This window comes from Vombatus ursinus, unplaced genomic scaffold, assembly GCF_900497805.2.
Source record: "Vombatus ursinus unplaced genomic scaffold, bare-nosed wombat genome assembly UNPS02000580.1, whole genome shotgun sequence".
Lineage (NCBI taxonomy): Eukaryota > Metazoa > Chordata > Mammalia > Diprotodontia > Vombatidae > Vombatus > Vombatus ursinus.
In genome coordinates this window covers 23,950,040-23,966,573 of record NW_020940358.1, presented here as the reverse complement: position 1 = coordinate 23,966,573, position 16,534 = coordinate 23,950,040, and the positions used below count along the sequence as shown (strand labels likewise).

Genomic DNA, 16,534 nt, shown 5'->3' with positions numbered 1-16,534 from the left:
TTCAATGAGTAAATTATGGGAAGTACTTTAGATTTTCAGATTTATTTTGTTTAAAAAAATACCAAAGCTGGATTTGATTTTTATGGACACACAACATTTGCTTTTAGCTCACAACATTTCTCTAAATTCTATTTAAGATGGTAGTAGCAACTTCATGAGGGAGTAATTTTTTAAATTTATTTTTTATTAATTTATTTTGAATTATCAACAATGACTTCCATAAGCTTTTGAGTTTTAAATTTTTCTCCTCCTCCCTCTCCCCCTCCCTCCCCAAGACAGCACACAATCTGATTTAGGCTGTACATATACATTCATATTAAAAATATTTTCACATTAGTCATGTTCTAAGGAAGAATTAGAACTAATAGGAAGAACCACCAGAAAGAGGAAACAAAACAAAACAGAAGTAAAAAAAAGAGCAAATAGTATGTTTTGATCTGCATTCAAACTCCATAGTTCTTTCTTTGGATGTAGATAGCATTTTCCATCATGAAACTTTTGGAGATGTCTTAGATCCTTGCATTGTTGAGAAGGGCTAAGTCTATCAAAGTTAGTCATCACACAATGTGGTTGTTACTGTGTGCAACATTCTCCTGGTTCTGCTCACTTCACTCAGCATCAGTCCTTACAAGTCTTTCCAGGTTTTTCTGAAGTCCACCAGCTCATCATTTCTTATAGTACAATAGTATTCCATTACAGTCATATACTACAACTTATTTAGCCATTCCCCAATTAATGGACATCCCCTTAATTTCCAATTCTTTGCCACCACAAAAAGAGCTGCTATAACTATTTTTGTACATGTGGGTCCTTTTCCCATTTATATGATCTCTTTGGGATATAGCCCTAGAAGTGCTATTGCTGGGTCAGAGGGTATGCACATTTTTATAGCCCTTTGGGCATAGTTCCAAATTGCTCTCCAGAATGGTTGGATCATCTCACAACTCCATCAACAATGCATTAGTGTTCCAGTTTTCCTACATCTTCTCCAGCATTTATCATTTTCCTGTTTTGTCATGTTGGCCAATCTGATAGGTATGATGTGGTACCTCAGAGTTCTTTTGATTTGCATTTCTCTAATCAATAATGATTTAGAGCATTTTTTCATACGACTATAGATGCCTTTAATTTCTTCATCTGAAAACTGTTCATATTCTTTGACCATTTATCAATTGGGCAATGACTTATATTCTTATAAATTTGACTTAGTTCTATATATATTTTAGAAATGAGGCCCTTATCCTAGATACTGGTTGTAAAAATTCTTTCCCAGTTTTCTGCTTCCTTCCTAATCTTGGTTGCATTGGCTTTGTTTGTATAAAAACTTTTCAATTTGATATAATCAAAATTATCCATTTTGTATTTCATAATGTTCTCTATCTGCTGTTTGGTCATAAATTCTTCTGTTCTCCATAAATCTATGACAGGTGAACCATTCCTTGTTCTCCCAGTTTCCTTATAGTATCTGCCTCATGTACCCATTTTGACTTTATTCTGGTATGTGGTGTAAGATTTTGGTCTATGCCTAGTTTCTACTGTACTTTTTTCTAGTTTTCCCAGCAATTTTTGTCAAATAGTGAGTTCTTATCCCAGAAGCTGGGGTCTTGGGGTTTATCAAATAGTAGATTACTATAGTCATTGACTGCTGTGTCCTGTAGACCTAACCTATCCCACTGATCTACCACTTTATTTCTTAACCAGTACCAAGTAGTTTTGATGATTGATGCTTTATGATACAATTTAAGATCTAGAACAGCTAGGCCACCTTCCCTTCCATTTCTTTTCATTAGTTCCCTTGATATTCTGGACCTTTTGTTATTCCAGCCAATTATATTTTTTAAGGACTTGTTTTCTACAGTCAATTTTTATCCTTCCTTTTCCAAGCTGTTGACTCTCTCTTGTCTGCCTCTCATTTCTTTTCTCAATTTTTCTTCTACTTGTCTTATTTGACTTTTAAAATCCTTCTAGAACTCTTCCAAGAAGGCTTTTTGGGCTTGAGACCAGTTCCTATTCCCTTTTGAGGTTTTGGTTTTGGGTGTATTGACAATGTTGTCCTCTTCTGAATTTGTGTTTTGATCTTCCCTGTCCCCATGGTAAGAATCTGTGGTCATTGACCATTTCTGCTTTTTGCTTATGGTATTTGCCTATTTCCTGGCATTTAAAATTGAGCTCTCCTGCTGGAGCACAGGGAACACTGACCCAAGCTTCTTGTGCTGGAGGCCAGGGACCTGGTCACCAGCTTTGTGTGCTGGGGCCTCAGGTGCTGGCAGCTGGAGGCTGTAGGGGGTCTAGCAGCTTACCTGGTGCTGAGCTGGAGTCAGCAACATTGAAGCTCTGGGGTTGGGGCCTGGCCCCTGGATGATGCTTGCTCACCTGGGCTGCTTTGAAGCACTGGAGGGTTTGGCTGCTAGAGGATGCCTGCCTGCCGGCACACCTAGTGGTTTTCCAAGCTGGAGTCTACCGGTTCCCCTGCCTGTGCCAAGACACTGGCAGGCAGGAGTGGGGCCTGGGGGAGAGTTCTGATGTTGGCACTTGCCTGCTCCACCACCCTGGGCCTCAGGATCTCCCTCTGGTTTGCTGAGGTGGGGCTTGCCTCTGGTTTGCTGGGACACCTCCTGTCCTGTACTGCTCCCCTTCCACCAGAGGGAGAGGGACCTTTCCCCTTAATTCCCCAAGCTTCCTGGACTACACGATTGCTCACCCTGACTTTCTGCTGGTTCAGCTGTTCCAGGGTTTTTCCTGAGTCAATATTTTCTGAGTTTTTAGAGGTCAGTAAGGGAGAGTGAGAGTGACTTACTTCTTATTCCACCATCTTGGCTCCCAGAAGTCCTCCCTCAGTGTTTAAAAGATGTAAATCATCATCTGCCTGACTTGCTTTGTGATCTGATCACATTTTACTTTGAATTATGCTTGATTTGAAGACTTACAAGTGAAGAGGAATGCGGTGCATACTTCTAGAGTACCCATTCCACCTTAAAATACCTCTATTAGATTTTCCTTTCTGCTAGGTTGAAATATCTATCTATCTCTCTGTCTGTCTATCTATGTATATTTGTATATGTATATACATATGTACACACATATATATACAACATATCTGTACACACATTGTGTGTGTGTATGCACGTAGAGTGAGAGAGGGAGAAATTTATATTCATGTACCAACCTCCTTCTGTGTTGTTGTTGTTTATATTAAGTTCAGAACAACAAAATTAAAATGAGGGAATGGAGGAAGGGAGAGGTCTTCATTTTTCTTTCTTCAACTTCCCCCTACTCCTTGCTTCTAGTTCTGCTCCTTGGGGTAAGCAGAACAAGTCTGGTCCCTGTTTGATGTCACAGCCCTTAACATACTGGAAGATACCTATTATGTCTGCTCTATGTCAAGAGATAACTTTCAAATGAAGTAGCAGAATTCAAGTCAAATCAACAAGCATCTGTTAAGAGCTTACTCTGTGCCTAGTACTGGGGATACCCTCAAGGTGTTTACATTCTAATGGAGGAAGACTGCATATAAAAGGAAGCTAAAAAGGGGAGGGAGGAGAAAGAGATGAAGTTACCAGGCTAGGGAACTTCAGAGAACTACCTGGGCAGGAATGAAAATGTGGCAGGCCTGGCCACCTCCTTAAAATGGAGGTTCTGGGAAAAACTAATTAGAGGGAAAAGCTGCAGGGGTGGAGTGAGCTTTCTGAGTGAAGAGGTTTCGGGGGGCATTTGTAGAGACAGATGGGGAGAATTAGGAGTACTTCTTGGAGAGAACTGTGCAAGTGATTGTATATGGGGTGAAGGAGTCAAAGATAAACTCAAGGTTTAAGCATGGCTAACAGGAAGAATGTTTATCCTATTCACAGGCGTTTCGGTCCTGTTAATTTCCACTGCTGCTGACCTGATTCAGGGATTTATTCACTTACAACTGTTGTATGGATCTTCTAAACTTCCTTGCCACCAGTCTTCTTTCATCTCTCTTAATTACAGTGCATTTCCTCTGTTAATTATTTCCTATTTATCTTGTATGTAACTAGTTCTGTATGTATTTGTTTACATGTTGTTTCCCCCATTAGAATGTGGACTCCTTGAGAACAGGAACTTTCTTGTGCCTCTTTTTTGTGTCCCCAGTGCTTAGCACAGTGCCTGGCACGTAGTAGATGCTTAATAAATGTTTATTGATTGATTTGTGGATTCCTAGAAACCATGGCTTTTTTGCTGTAAATCTTTCAAAAGTCCAACATTTAAGGACCTTAATTTTTTGATATCCAAACCCTTAATGTTAGGTGGGGTTGAAGAATTTGCATGACCAAAGGGCACGACCTGACTAGGCTTTGCTTATTTGTATACATAATATAGTCTTCTTTCTACCACCCTCAGTGGTTTAGACTGTAATCTTCTTCAGGGTAGGGAAAATGTATCTGTGTTTAGCATAGCATCTTGCACACACTAAGTAGATGCTTGATAAATATTCTAGGAGTCCTGCAGTTCTGAATCCCCAGGGCTTTACTCTGTGTGTGAGACACTGACCAAATGCTATAAATAATTAGCTCTTCATAATGTATCTTCTTTTGTTACAATATCTTTTGGATTTGAAGTTTGTTTTTATTTTTAGGAACACAAACTGTCATTCTTTGGCTACCATGTGCCTTGTGAAAAGTATTGTTACAGTTTCCCTTTCTCTCTCTCTCTTTTTTTTTTTTACAGTTTTGCATTTGGCTCGTTGATATCTGCTGTTGACCCAGTAGCTACTATTGCTATTTTCAATGCACTTAATGTGGATCCAGTTCTTAACATGTTAGTTTTTGGAGAAAGCATTCTCAATGATGCAGTTTCTATTGTTCTGACCAAGTAAGTTTGTATATGTGTAGGAGAAAAACTAAAGTTATTGAACCAAACAGCTAATATTTCCAAGTCATTGTTAAATGTGTAGTTGTCTTATAGGATTGTTTGCTTAGTAGCATCTTGGTTTATTATTTTTTTTATTTGTTTGTTTTTTGGCTAGTCATTTGGGGTTAAGTGACTTGCCCAGGGTCACACAGCTAGTAAGTTTTATGTGTCTGAGGCCAGATTTGAACTCAGGTCCTCCTGAATCCAGGGCTGGTGCTCTATCCACTACACCATCTCGCTGCCCCCTTGGCTTATTTATTGTAATAAACTTAGAATTAACAGATCCTGCAAAAGGAAGGTGTTAAAAATAAACCTCCAGGGGCAGCTAGGTGGCGCCATGCACAGAGCTCCAGCCTTGGAGTCAGGAGGACTTGAGTTCAAATTTGATCTAAGACATTTGACACAACTAGCTGTGTGACCCTGGCCAAGTCACTTAACCCTGATTGCCTCACCAAAAAGCAAAGACTAAAATAAATCTCCAGTTTCCAGTGATACTCATGAGAAAAGCAGTCTTTTGACTAGAATGATAACACTTTGCTATATAGCAGTTCATAGGGCCATTCTATTAATGTCTATTGAATATGACTCATAAAACTTGCTATAGGAGAAATGGAGGAGTTTTCAGCAAAAGGAAATGAATTGTGGATCATTTCAAAGTACTCTCCGAATACTGGTTTGCTCATTTTAGCTGCAGGTTAGCATGTTATGGAGAAAAGAACACTGGATTGGGAGTTGAGTACCTAAATTCAGGGCTCTGCTTTGCCACTAACTTGCTTTATGACTTAAAGCAAATCCCTTACCCTCTTTGGTCCATAATTTTTTTTTTAATCTGTAAAATGAGGGAGGGGTGATGATGGTACTGATGTTGGACTTGACCTCCGAGTTCCCTTCCATCTCTAAGACGCAATGATATAAAATATAATTTGCTCCGTCTTGCTTTGTCTGGTGTATATGTAAAGGAGAGCAAACGCAAAGATCAGGAAGCTCTTCTTCCTTTTCTCCTCCTTTTAGGACATGGGATTCTAGGCAATTAAGGCTAATTAAATTGTAGAAGCCAAGATACAAGTGCTGTTTCATTGATTACCTTTGACTTGTTTCAAAGGCTCTTCCAACAAAGTTGCAGTGTATTCCCCTGGTTTTGAGGGAGTATGCTCATTTGCTTATTTTTAAGAGGGACATTTCATAAAATATCAGTCTGGCAAGTGATCTTATTTAGCTTCATAGGAAGCTGAATTTTGGCATGAAATGTTGTTGGGCATTTTCTCCCTCATAACCAGCAATAAATTGCCAGTATTTGTTTCTTTTGCATTGCTTTAGTTTTTCAGTTCTTCAAGGGCTTTTGTATTAACCTTCACTAAATTCCTTTCAATTTTGATTTGTTACTATGAAGGTTCATTCTTTTAACTTTTGTAGCTGAATCCATTGATTCTCTCCAGCCAAAGCCTAATTTAAGCACAATGGAATGACTTTTGTTCCAGACTTGTCATTTTTTCCCTCTAAACTCTGAGAGTCCTAGTATTATTAAATAAAATGTAAGAAAATATTGGATCAGAAAGGGTAAGGGAATGGCCAGTCCGAGGGAATTTGCACCATACAGGATTCTGTTTGTATCAACAAAGGAGATGTGAGCTCTAGTCCTGGGACTGCCTGTAATTCCTTTTTTGATCTTAGGCAAGTTACCTGCCCTTGTTGAGCTTTAGTTTCCTTCCTTGTAAAGTGATAGTGTTGAACTAGACCTCTAATGCTGCTTTTAGCTCTAACCTCCTTTTTTAAAAGGACCTTTTTAGTTCTAACATGAATTGTCCTAAAGTGCCTTCTAGCCCTGCCATTCTGTGAGGCTCTGAAATTCTGCTTTAAAATGTTATTATAGATTTTTTTTCCCCATTAATGCCTGGGTAAAGTACCTTTCTAATTTCTTTCTTTTTTCTTCCCATTTCCTTTGAATTGCTAGCACAGCTGAAGGCTTGACAAGAAAAAATATGTCCGATGTCAGTGGGTGGCAGACTTTTCTACAAGCCCTTGGTTACTTCCTTAAGATGTTCTTTGGCTCGGCTGCCCTCGGCACTCTAACAGGGCTAATTTCTGCACTAATATCCTTTGAAAGCAATATATTGCACAATTAGATAAATTTTTCCTCTTTATTTTCATTTCTTTAGCCATCTTTTAATGTTCCTTAAGTGTGCTTTTTTTAAAATTAAGATTTTGTTTAAGGGATAATTTTGGTTTTAGTAATATTTAAATTAATAACTGAGCTATTTTAAATTTGTCCCCTAAAGGCGGCATGGTGTCATGAACAAAGCATTAGTTCAAAATTCAGCTCTGAGGCTTCCTTGAAATGTAACTGTGGGCGAGTCACTTTACTTTTCTGAGCCTTAATTTCCTCATCTATAAAATGGGGAAAATAACACTTGTACTACTTACAGCATAGAGTTGTGAGCATCAAATGAGACAATAGATGTAAAGTACTTTACAAATCACAAATCGATATATAAAAGGTAGTATTATAGTAATATAATTAGGTTGCCATTTTATAAATTATGTAAATTCTGGTGAAATAGGATGTGTCTTCTAAAGTCCCAAATCTTGTTAATTACATTTTAGACATAATTAATGTATCCCAGTTTTCATGTCCATGAAAAAGAAAATTAAATTTATTTGAAAATGTCAGTCCCCTCCAGAATGACCACATTGGAAATATTGTCTCATTTTGGAACTCAAAAATTTTTAAAAATAAATGTTAAAAATAAATAGTAAATTTATTTTAAAAAAAAGAAATGTTATCTTTTAGGCTATGAAAATGGGTTTGTAAAATAAATTACATCTAAACTGTTTTGTTAATTTGGTTAAAAAACAGCCCATAAATCTTCTACCCAGATAAGGAGAGAGGTTTGTTTACAAAAGATACTTTTTGTCCTTTTGTTCCTTTACATAAAGCCTATTGTGTCTAAAATAAAATCAATTGGCAGTCCATTTCTAGGCCTGCCTCCTGCCATGGTGAGGCATGCTACCTAGGCCATCTTGTCAGACAGTTTGTTTTGTAGTTGGAACAGATTGTCTTTTTCATCATGGATAACTGCCTACACTTTTTCCATGAACTTGTAATTTTTCAAAAAATCTAGTGGCTTTTTACATTGTCTGAATTTATTTTAGTATTTTAAGAATTTGTCATTTTGTTGTTGTGGGTAGGCAGTGTAGATCAGAGCTCTTCTCTGACCTGGGACCAGTAGAAGTAGGTGGATAAAAATAAAGTTTTTCCAGTTTCCTATTCTCCTTTTCATATCATTTTTGATAGAAAGTTAAATTTGCTTTAAAGGTAAGTAATCAGATACCAAGAGATAGAGAAAATCCAGTGTTTGTATATATGTGTGTGTGTGTGTGTGTGTGTGTGTGTAAGAGACAGAGAGAAAGAGAAAAACTGAGAGAAGGAAAAATGGAGACAGAAGGAGAGAAGTAGGGAGGGAGAGAAGAGAAAGAGATGTTTATGACTAGGGGCTATAAAGTATTTTAATATAGAAGAGCTCCATCTCCATCATTGAGGGTTAGTTCTAGAGATTCCCCAAGAATAAGGAGAAAAGCCACAGCTGGGTACTAGACTATGAATTATGTAAGAGAAACACAGAATAGAGTAGAAAGAACACTGGATTGGGGATCAGTTGATACCCACTGCTGCCCCTTAACTCAGTTTTTTTATTTGTAAAGGAGGGATAATAATGCCTGCCTCGCCTATTTCACAGGATTGTCACAAGTTTCAAGTGAGATAATGCAAATAAGGCAATTTGTAAACCATAAAGCACTAAAATAAATATGATTGTTATTATTGCTATTATAAAATGTTTTCAGAACAGGAGCTTATTGCCTATTAGAGGTACTCTCCCTGTCAAAATCAGAAGACTATAATCATAAAGCCATATAAATATTGCAAAGTTTATTTATGTATCATTTGATCCACACAGCCACTCTTGAGGTAGGCTGGACTGACATTATTATCCCCATTTTACACGTGAGGAAGTTTAGGCCGACTAGTATAATACTTCCCTGAATTGTGACTGTCCTCTAATTAAGTGGTTATTCAGCCTCTAGTTAAAGACCTACAGAACTGAACTCTTAAAGCACTGATCTGGGAGAGTCAGGAAAAGGCCTTTGAGCTTTCAAGCTGCAGCCCAGGGATAGTATAGGTATCCTGAAGCGCTCATATACTGCATTGACTGTCATGATTCTAGTCATGTTACCATCTCTTATTTTAAAAAGGAGAAAAGTCAAAATAGAGACATTAAATGATTTGTATAAAAGGTCACACAGGTAGTAGGAAATTTGAATCCAGTCTTCTGATTCCATGTCTTAATTTCCATTATTTGAATTCAGGCTGATTTTGTGATTACTGGTTTTCTGCTTTTTTTTTAAAGAATTCAAAAATCTGAGTGTTTTATATATAGTATTCTCTACATTGCTTTCTTTAACATTTAATTTCCTTCCAAAGTTAAATTAAATGATTGTCATTTATTCATTTTCAGTTGTAACCTAGGGATATTTTGACACCTTCAATATCTAGTAGTTGTTCAGAGGACAAAAACAGCAGCTTTACACCTTTTCTGAAATTGTAATACATTGTTCTTGGGTTCTTTTTCCATAACATTTGGTGCTTCAAGTATTAAAGCATATTGATTTAAGGAAGACACCTTCCTTGGAGTTTGGGATGATGATTATCTTTGCATATCTTCCTTATGGGCTTGCAGAAGGTATCTCCCTCTCAGGTGGGTTTTAGAATGAATGAAAATTAAGTGATAAGGATGTGCTGACCCCTTCTTAGTAGGATATGAACTCTGAGTTGACTATCCAGGGGGTGTTGGAGTAGAACTATCATCCTTATAGTCAAATGCTGATAATAAAGTACTTGTTCAGGGTTTGGGGCACAGTTGGGAGCTCTGCACAAGGCTAATAAAGAAATTGAACCTGAGAACTGGAACTGCATAGTTATCTAAGCAGGAAAGAAATATTAGAGACCATCTGTGGTTGTGAGCTGAGGTTCAAAGAGGTTAATTGACTTGCTTATGATCAAACAATCAATGAAGAAGCATTAAGGAAGCTCTTACTGTGTGCCTGGACAGCAGTGTACTAAGTGATACAAAGATAAAAGTGAGACATTGCTGTCATTGAGGGGCTTAGTAGTGAGAGAGGGCTAGGATTCAAAACCAAAGTTTTGGACTCCAAAATTTGATCTACTAACTAACTAGTCCAAATAATTTTAGAAGTTTTAAGAATTTCAACCTGGGAACCTAGTACCTGTAACTCTATCTGTGTTATTCCCTTATCTGACATTTTGCCCTTCTCATTAGTATTGGAGGCAGGTACAACAAAATACAATTCTATCTATTAAGTACCTACTTGGACTAGAGCCCTGGGGAAGATGCAGTTTTTCTGTCTTCATGGAGCACAGATAAATAACACAAATATTACTTTATATGCACTTCAGAGAAGTGTCAAAGTGCTATATATTTTGTGTTTTGTCATTTTGTGGGGCACTTTAATGTTGTGGAAAAAGCACTAACTAGGCTTAGGATTCAGAGGATCTGGGCCTAAGTTCTGCTTGGACACTAATCAACTGTGTCACCATAAGCAATTTACTGAATATTTCTAGGGTTTAACTTCCTCATCTACCTTGTAGGGTTGTAAGGAAGACACAGTAGAAATGTTAAGTGCCATATATGTATGAAGGGTGTTTTATTATAATTACCAGACATTTGAAATTTTTTAAAAATTTATGTTCCATGATGATTTCTCATGGGCCTCATTTAGATAATAATGAACAGATTTCTCTCTTTCAACAACTTACTCTCTGCAGATAGCCAGAAAATTAAGTGTTTCCTATGTGTAGAGCATTGCACTTTGTGAAGCTTACTGTCTAATAACATACCTAGATAACATATATGATTTTGCAAGTTCCTTAGAGAAACACAAAAAGAGTGAAGACTGACGGGATGGTTGTATGGTTTCTTTTAGGTCAGCTAGGTGGTCCAGTGGTTAGGCCTGGAGTCAGGAAGACATGAGTTCAATACCATTTTCAGACATTTACTAGCTATATTATTCTGGGCGTGTCACTTAACCTGTGTTTACCTTTGTTTCCATATCTATAAAATGGGGCTAATGGTAGCACCTACCTCCTAGGATCACGGTGAGGATGAAATGAGATATTTATAAAAGTGCTTAGTCTGGCACAATGCCTCACACATAGTAAGTGCCATATAAATGTTAGCTATCATCATCATCATTATTGTTACAAAGGAAGAAATAAAAGGCATTTAGTCATTTTAGTGAAGTGGGGAACTGTTTATAAATTTCATATTTTAACCTCATGCCAGGATTGTAAAACTTCTAATATTTTTCATTCTAGTTTCTACCCTTCTGTCTTGTCCTTCCCAGATTTTAGTACTTAAGTAAACTTTGCCCCTCAAATGCTGAAGAACAATAAATTTCATCTTATTTTTACCTCTATTCCTCACCACCACCACCATCATCATCAACAGATGTTTATTAAACTTTTACTTTATTCAAGGTACTGTGCTAAGTGCTAAAGGTACCAAAAAAGGTAAAAACATGGTTCCTTCTGAGCAATTTTATTTTTTGCTCCTAGATGAGCATTGACTACTTGATGGAAAATACGTATTAAATATATCAGTGTGGGTTTTCTGTTAGTGACCTGGGAGTTAATTCCTTGGCTTTTCTTGAGTTAGAACAACAATACTTTCTGATTTCTTATGGGATTCATGGATTTGGGGACCTGCGCAATGTAGGAATTGTAGCTCACATTTCCATAGTAACTTGAAGTGTATAAAATACTTTTTTCAAAACAGCCGCATGGGTTAAATAGTGCATAAGTGATTATCCACATTTTATGTGTGAGGAAACTGAGGCTCAGAGATTTGAAATGACTTTTTCATACTCACAGAGCTAGTAAATGGCAGAACTGGAACTTAAACCCAGGTCTCTTGGCTCTCAAGTTCAATATACTTCCATGATCTCTAATAGAAGCAAAAGATTAAGAGGCATTTGACTTGGAGGATAGGGCACTGGACATGGAATCAGGAAGTCCTGGGTTGCCTCAGACACTTTTTAGCTATGTGACCCTGGTCAGGTCACGCCTTTTTTTGGTGCCTTAGTTTTCTCATCTGTAAAAAATGAGAGAATTGGATTTGGTGGCCTCGAAAGCCCCTGCCAGCTTTAAATCAGTGATCCTGTGTCTACAGGCAGGAAATAAATTCACCAGACACTGAAATATGAAACATGTTAAATGTATTACAGTGGAAAAAACATAGAACTGACCGTCAGAAGATCTAGGTTTAAGACTTAGTTTTAACACGCAATAGCTTTGTAAATATATGCAAGTCAGAACCCTTATGCATATTTTAATTACTAAACTGAGTGGCCTTTTCTCAGCCTCACTCTCTTTGACATCTCTCCAGCTTTTGACAGTTGAAAAATTATTTTAACATTCTTTTTCTTCAAATTTTGAGTTCCAAATTCTTTCTATCCCTCCATCCCCTTCTCCACCCACTGAGAAGGTAAACAGTATATCAATTATACATGTAAAAGCATACAAGACATTCCATATTAGCCATGTCACCCCCTCAAAAAAAGCAAAAAAAGTAAAGAAAATGAGAAAATTTTACTTCAGTTTGAATCAATTTTCTCTCTAGAGATAGATAGCTTTCTTTCCTTCCTTTCTCTCTCTCTCTCTCTATCTCTATCCCTCTCTCTCTCTCTGTCTTCCTTTCTTGTTAAGTGATTTGCCCAGGGTCACACAGCTGCTTAGTGTCTGAGGTCAGATTTGACCTCAGGTCCTCCTGACTCCAGGGCTGGTGCTCTATCCACTACACCACCTAACTGCCCCCCAGATCGCATTTTTCATCTTGAATCCTTCATAATTGTCTTACGTCATTGTATTGATCAGAGTTGATAAGTCTTTCACAGTTGATCATCATTACAATATTGCTGTTACCGTGTACAGGGATCTTCTGGTTCTGCTCACATAATTTTGTATCAGTTCATATAAGTCTTTTCAAGTTTTTCTGAAACCATTTCCCTCATCATTTCTTACAGCAGAATAGTATTCCATCACAATCATATACCATAAGTTGTTCAGCCATTCCCCAGTTGATGGGCATCCCCCCAATTTTCAGTTCTTTGCCACCATAAAAAGAGCTGCTAGAAATATTTTTTTACATGTAAGTTCTTTTCCTCTTTCTTTGATCTCTAGGCTACAGACCTAGTAATGCTATTGCTGGGTCAAAGGGTTTGCACAGTTTTATAGCCCTTTGGACTGTGTTCTAAATTATTTTCCAAAATAGTTGGACCATTTCAGTACTACACCAGCAGTTCATTAGTGTCCCTATTTTCCCATATTCTCTCCTGCATTTGTCGTTTCTGATAGAAGTGAGGTAGTACTTCAGAGTTATTTTAATTTGCATTTCTCTAATCAACAGTGATTTGTTTACCTTGAATAATATTTTTTTTCTAATTACATGTGAGAGCAATTTTTAATGTCCTTTTTAAAAAAATTTTGAGTTCCAAACTCTTTCCTTCTCTCTCTCTATTCTCCCCTCCCTGAGATGTCAAGCAATTTAATATGTTATACATGTAAAATCATGCAAAACATATTTCCATATTGGTCATGCTGTGAAAGAAAATACAGATAAGAAAAACCCATGAAAAAAATTAAGTGAAAAATAGTATGCTTCAATCTGCATTCAGACTCCATCAATTCTTTTTCTGGAGGAGTTCTTTCATCATAAGTACTTTAGAATTGTCTTGGACCATTATATTGCTGAGAATAGCTAGAAGTCATTCACAGTTGATCATCGTACATCATTGCTGTTACCATGTGTACAGTGTTCTCCTGATTCTGCTCATTTCAGTTTGTTTTAGTTTATGTAAGTCTTTACAGGTTTTTCTGAGAGCATTTTGCTCATCATTTCTTATAGCACAATAGTATTCTATCATAATCGTATATCACAACTTGCTCAGCCACTCCCTAATTGATGAGCATCCCTTCAATTTCCAATTCTTTGCTGCCACAAAAAGAACTGCTGCAAATACTTTTGTACATAAAAGTCCTTTTCTTTGGTCTTAGATCTCTTTGTTTTACAGACCTAGTAGTGGTATTGCTGGGTCAAAGGATATGCAGTTTAAATTTTAGCCCTTTGGGCATAGTTCCAAATTGTTCTCCCAAATGGATCAGTTCACAATTCTAACAGTGAATTAGTGCCCCAGTTTTCCCACATCCCCTCTGACATTTATCATTTTCCTTTTCTGTCATATTAGCCAGTCAGAAGAGTGTGAGGTGGTACCTCAGAGTTGTTTTAATTTGCATTTCTTCAATCAAAAGTGATAGATCATTTCTTTATATGACTATTGATAAGCTTTGATTTCTTCTGAAAACTGCCTATTCTTATCCTTTAACCATTTATCAATTGAAGAATGGCTTTTATTTTTGGGAATGTGGCTCAGTTCCCTTGATATTTGAAAAATGAGGCCTTTATGAGAGAAATTTGCAGTAAATTTTTTTTTATATTATTTCATTGTATATGGTACCTTTTACAAAATAAAGTTTCCCTGACTTTCTCTTTCAATTAGGTCTATTTTTGCTGTTCTGTGTCTGAGATCATGATTGCTACCCCTGGCTTTTTTATTTCAGCTGAAGCATAATAGAATCTGTTTCAATGCCTTATTTTAACTCTCTCTGTGAGCTTTTGACACTGTTGACCACCCCTTTTCCTGGATATTCTATTTTGCTTCAGCTTTTGTGAACTTCTCTCTCCTGGATCTTTTTTTTTAATCTGTCTTGACTGCCCTTTTCATTCTTCTTTGCTAGATCAGTCAGTCAATACATTTTTATTAAGTCCCTACTGTATATAGACACTTGTGCCTGATTATCATCATCATACATGTCCCACTTCTTAGCCATAGGCATATCCCAAGGCTCTGCCAGTGATCCGTCACGTTCTATGGATTCAGCTATATAGATACCTAATCTCTCTCCTGAACTGCATTCTCATATCGTTATTGCCTTGCTAGATGTCTTCATTTGGATGTCCCGTTTGCATCTCACTCACATGTTTCTTTAAATATCCCTATTTTTTTTCATGAGGGACCACTATTCTAGTCATTCAGGTTTACAACTCAGAGTCATTTCAAACCATTGACTCTCCCTGATTACTGCCCTGACTTATCAAGTCTTGTTGATTCTTTACCATAGCCAGCAAGCTAGTTCAGATACTGAATGAAGTTTGCCTGGGTTATTGCAATAGCCTCTTAATTGATCTCTCAGCTTCCAGCCCTAAGCTTGCCTCTCCAATCTATCCTCCACAGAGATACCCAAATAATCTTCCTAAGTTAAAGTCTGACCGTGAAATTCCCTTGCTGAGTAAACTTTAGGGATTTCCCATTGCCTCTAGACTAAAATACAAACTCTTCAACTCAGCATACAATCTGGCTGCCACTCATCTTTTTTCTTTAAGTTTTATTGATGTCCTTTGATTGTACAGCACAGATTTTTCTGCATATGACTCCCTCCTCCATTTTAAACCATCCCTTGTAACAAAACAAAATAAACAAAAACCACTGAGAGACTATCTGTCTAGATATTTCACATTGCTTTTCTTTATACACTCTTCATTCCAGCCAAATTGACCTACTAGCTGTTCCTCAAATTCAACATTCCATCTCCCATTTCTGTGCCCTTGTACTGGTTGCCCTCACCAGAAATTCTCACCTCTCATAAAATCTTTTCCTTCCTTCAGTATTGACTTCTAGTGCTGTTTCCTAAGAGAAGACTTTTCTGATGCCCTTATAATTGGTGCTTCCCCTACTTAAATTATCTTGTCCTGATCACAGTGCCTCACACCATGTCATCACTTAGTATTTCTTGAATTGAACCCTTCTTAGTCTCGATTTCTTTTGCTGTGGATAATCTTACTTTTATTACCTACTTTAAATAGTAGGTACAGTAGAAAGCATTGGACTTACAGAGTTAAGAAACAAACTGTCCCTTCCCTCAAAGTGTTTATATTCCACTAGGGAATTAGACTAGACAGTTTTTAAGATCTTTAAGGTAATTTTCAGCTAGGCAGCTTAATAGTGTAATAGTGTAATGGTTCAGGTGCTAGGCCTTAAGTCAGGAAGACCTGAATTCAAAACCAGTCTTAGAGATTTGCTAACTGTGTGACCCTGGGAAAGCCCTAGCACTTACCTTGCCAGGACTATTTGAAGATCAAATGAGATAATATTTGTAAAAGTGCTTAGTATAGTATCTGGTATGTAGTAGGTGTTCTATAAATGCTTATTCATTTTTCTTAACCTTTCTTAAAATCTAAAAACCGGTTAGCACTGGTTCCAGCACATCCCTAAGTATACAAAAGATGCTGCCGTGGAAGAATCAGCAAGACCTGGCAACAGATTGGATATGGAGGGTGAGGGAGGGGAAAGCTAATGAGTTCAGTTTTAGACATAACAGGTTTAGGATGTCTTTACAGGACATCTAGTTCCACATATGAGACTGGAGGTTAAAAAAACAACAACGTTAGGGCTACCTAAATAGACCTGAGAATCAAATGCATAGAGGTGATAACTGAATCCAGGAGAGATGGTGAGATCATCAAGTGAAATAGTA

General features: G+C 37.2%; 1 protein-coding gene across 2 annotated transcripts in view; it reads left to right on the top strand.

Moving 5' to 3' along the window:
- Positions 1-16,534, top strand: part of SLC9A8 (solute carrier family 9 member A8) — a 112,062-nt gene that overhangs the window by 59,432 nt on the left and 36,096 nt on the right. For both annotated transcript variants that reach the window (XM_027852950.1, XM_027852958.1), the window contains exons 8-10: positions 4,690-4,833; positions 6,824-6,962; positions 9,518-9,623. In XM_027852950.1, the coding sequence (XP_027708751.1) occupies positions 4,690-4,833; positions 6,824-6,962; positions 9,518-9,623 (389 nt within the window). The remainder of the gene's footprint in view (positions 1-4,689; positions 4,834-6,823; positions 6,963-9,517; positions 9,624-16,534) is intronic.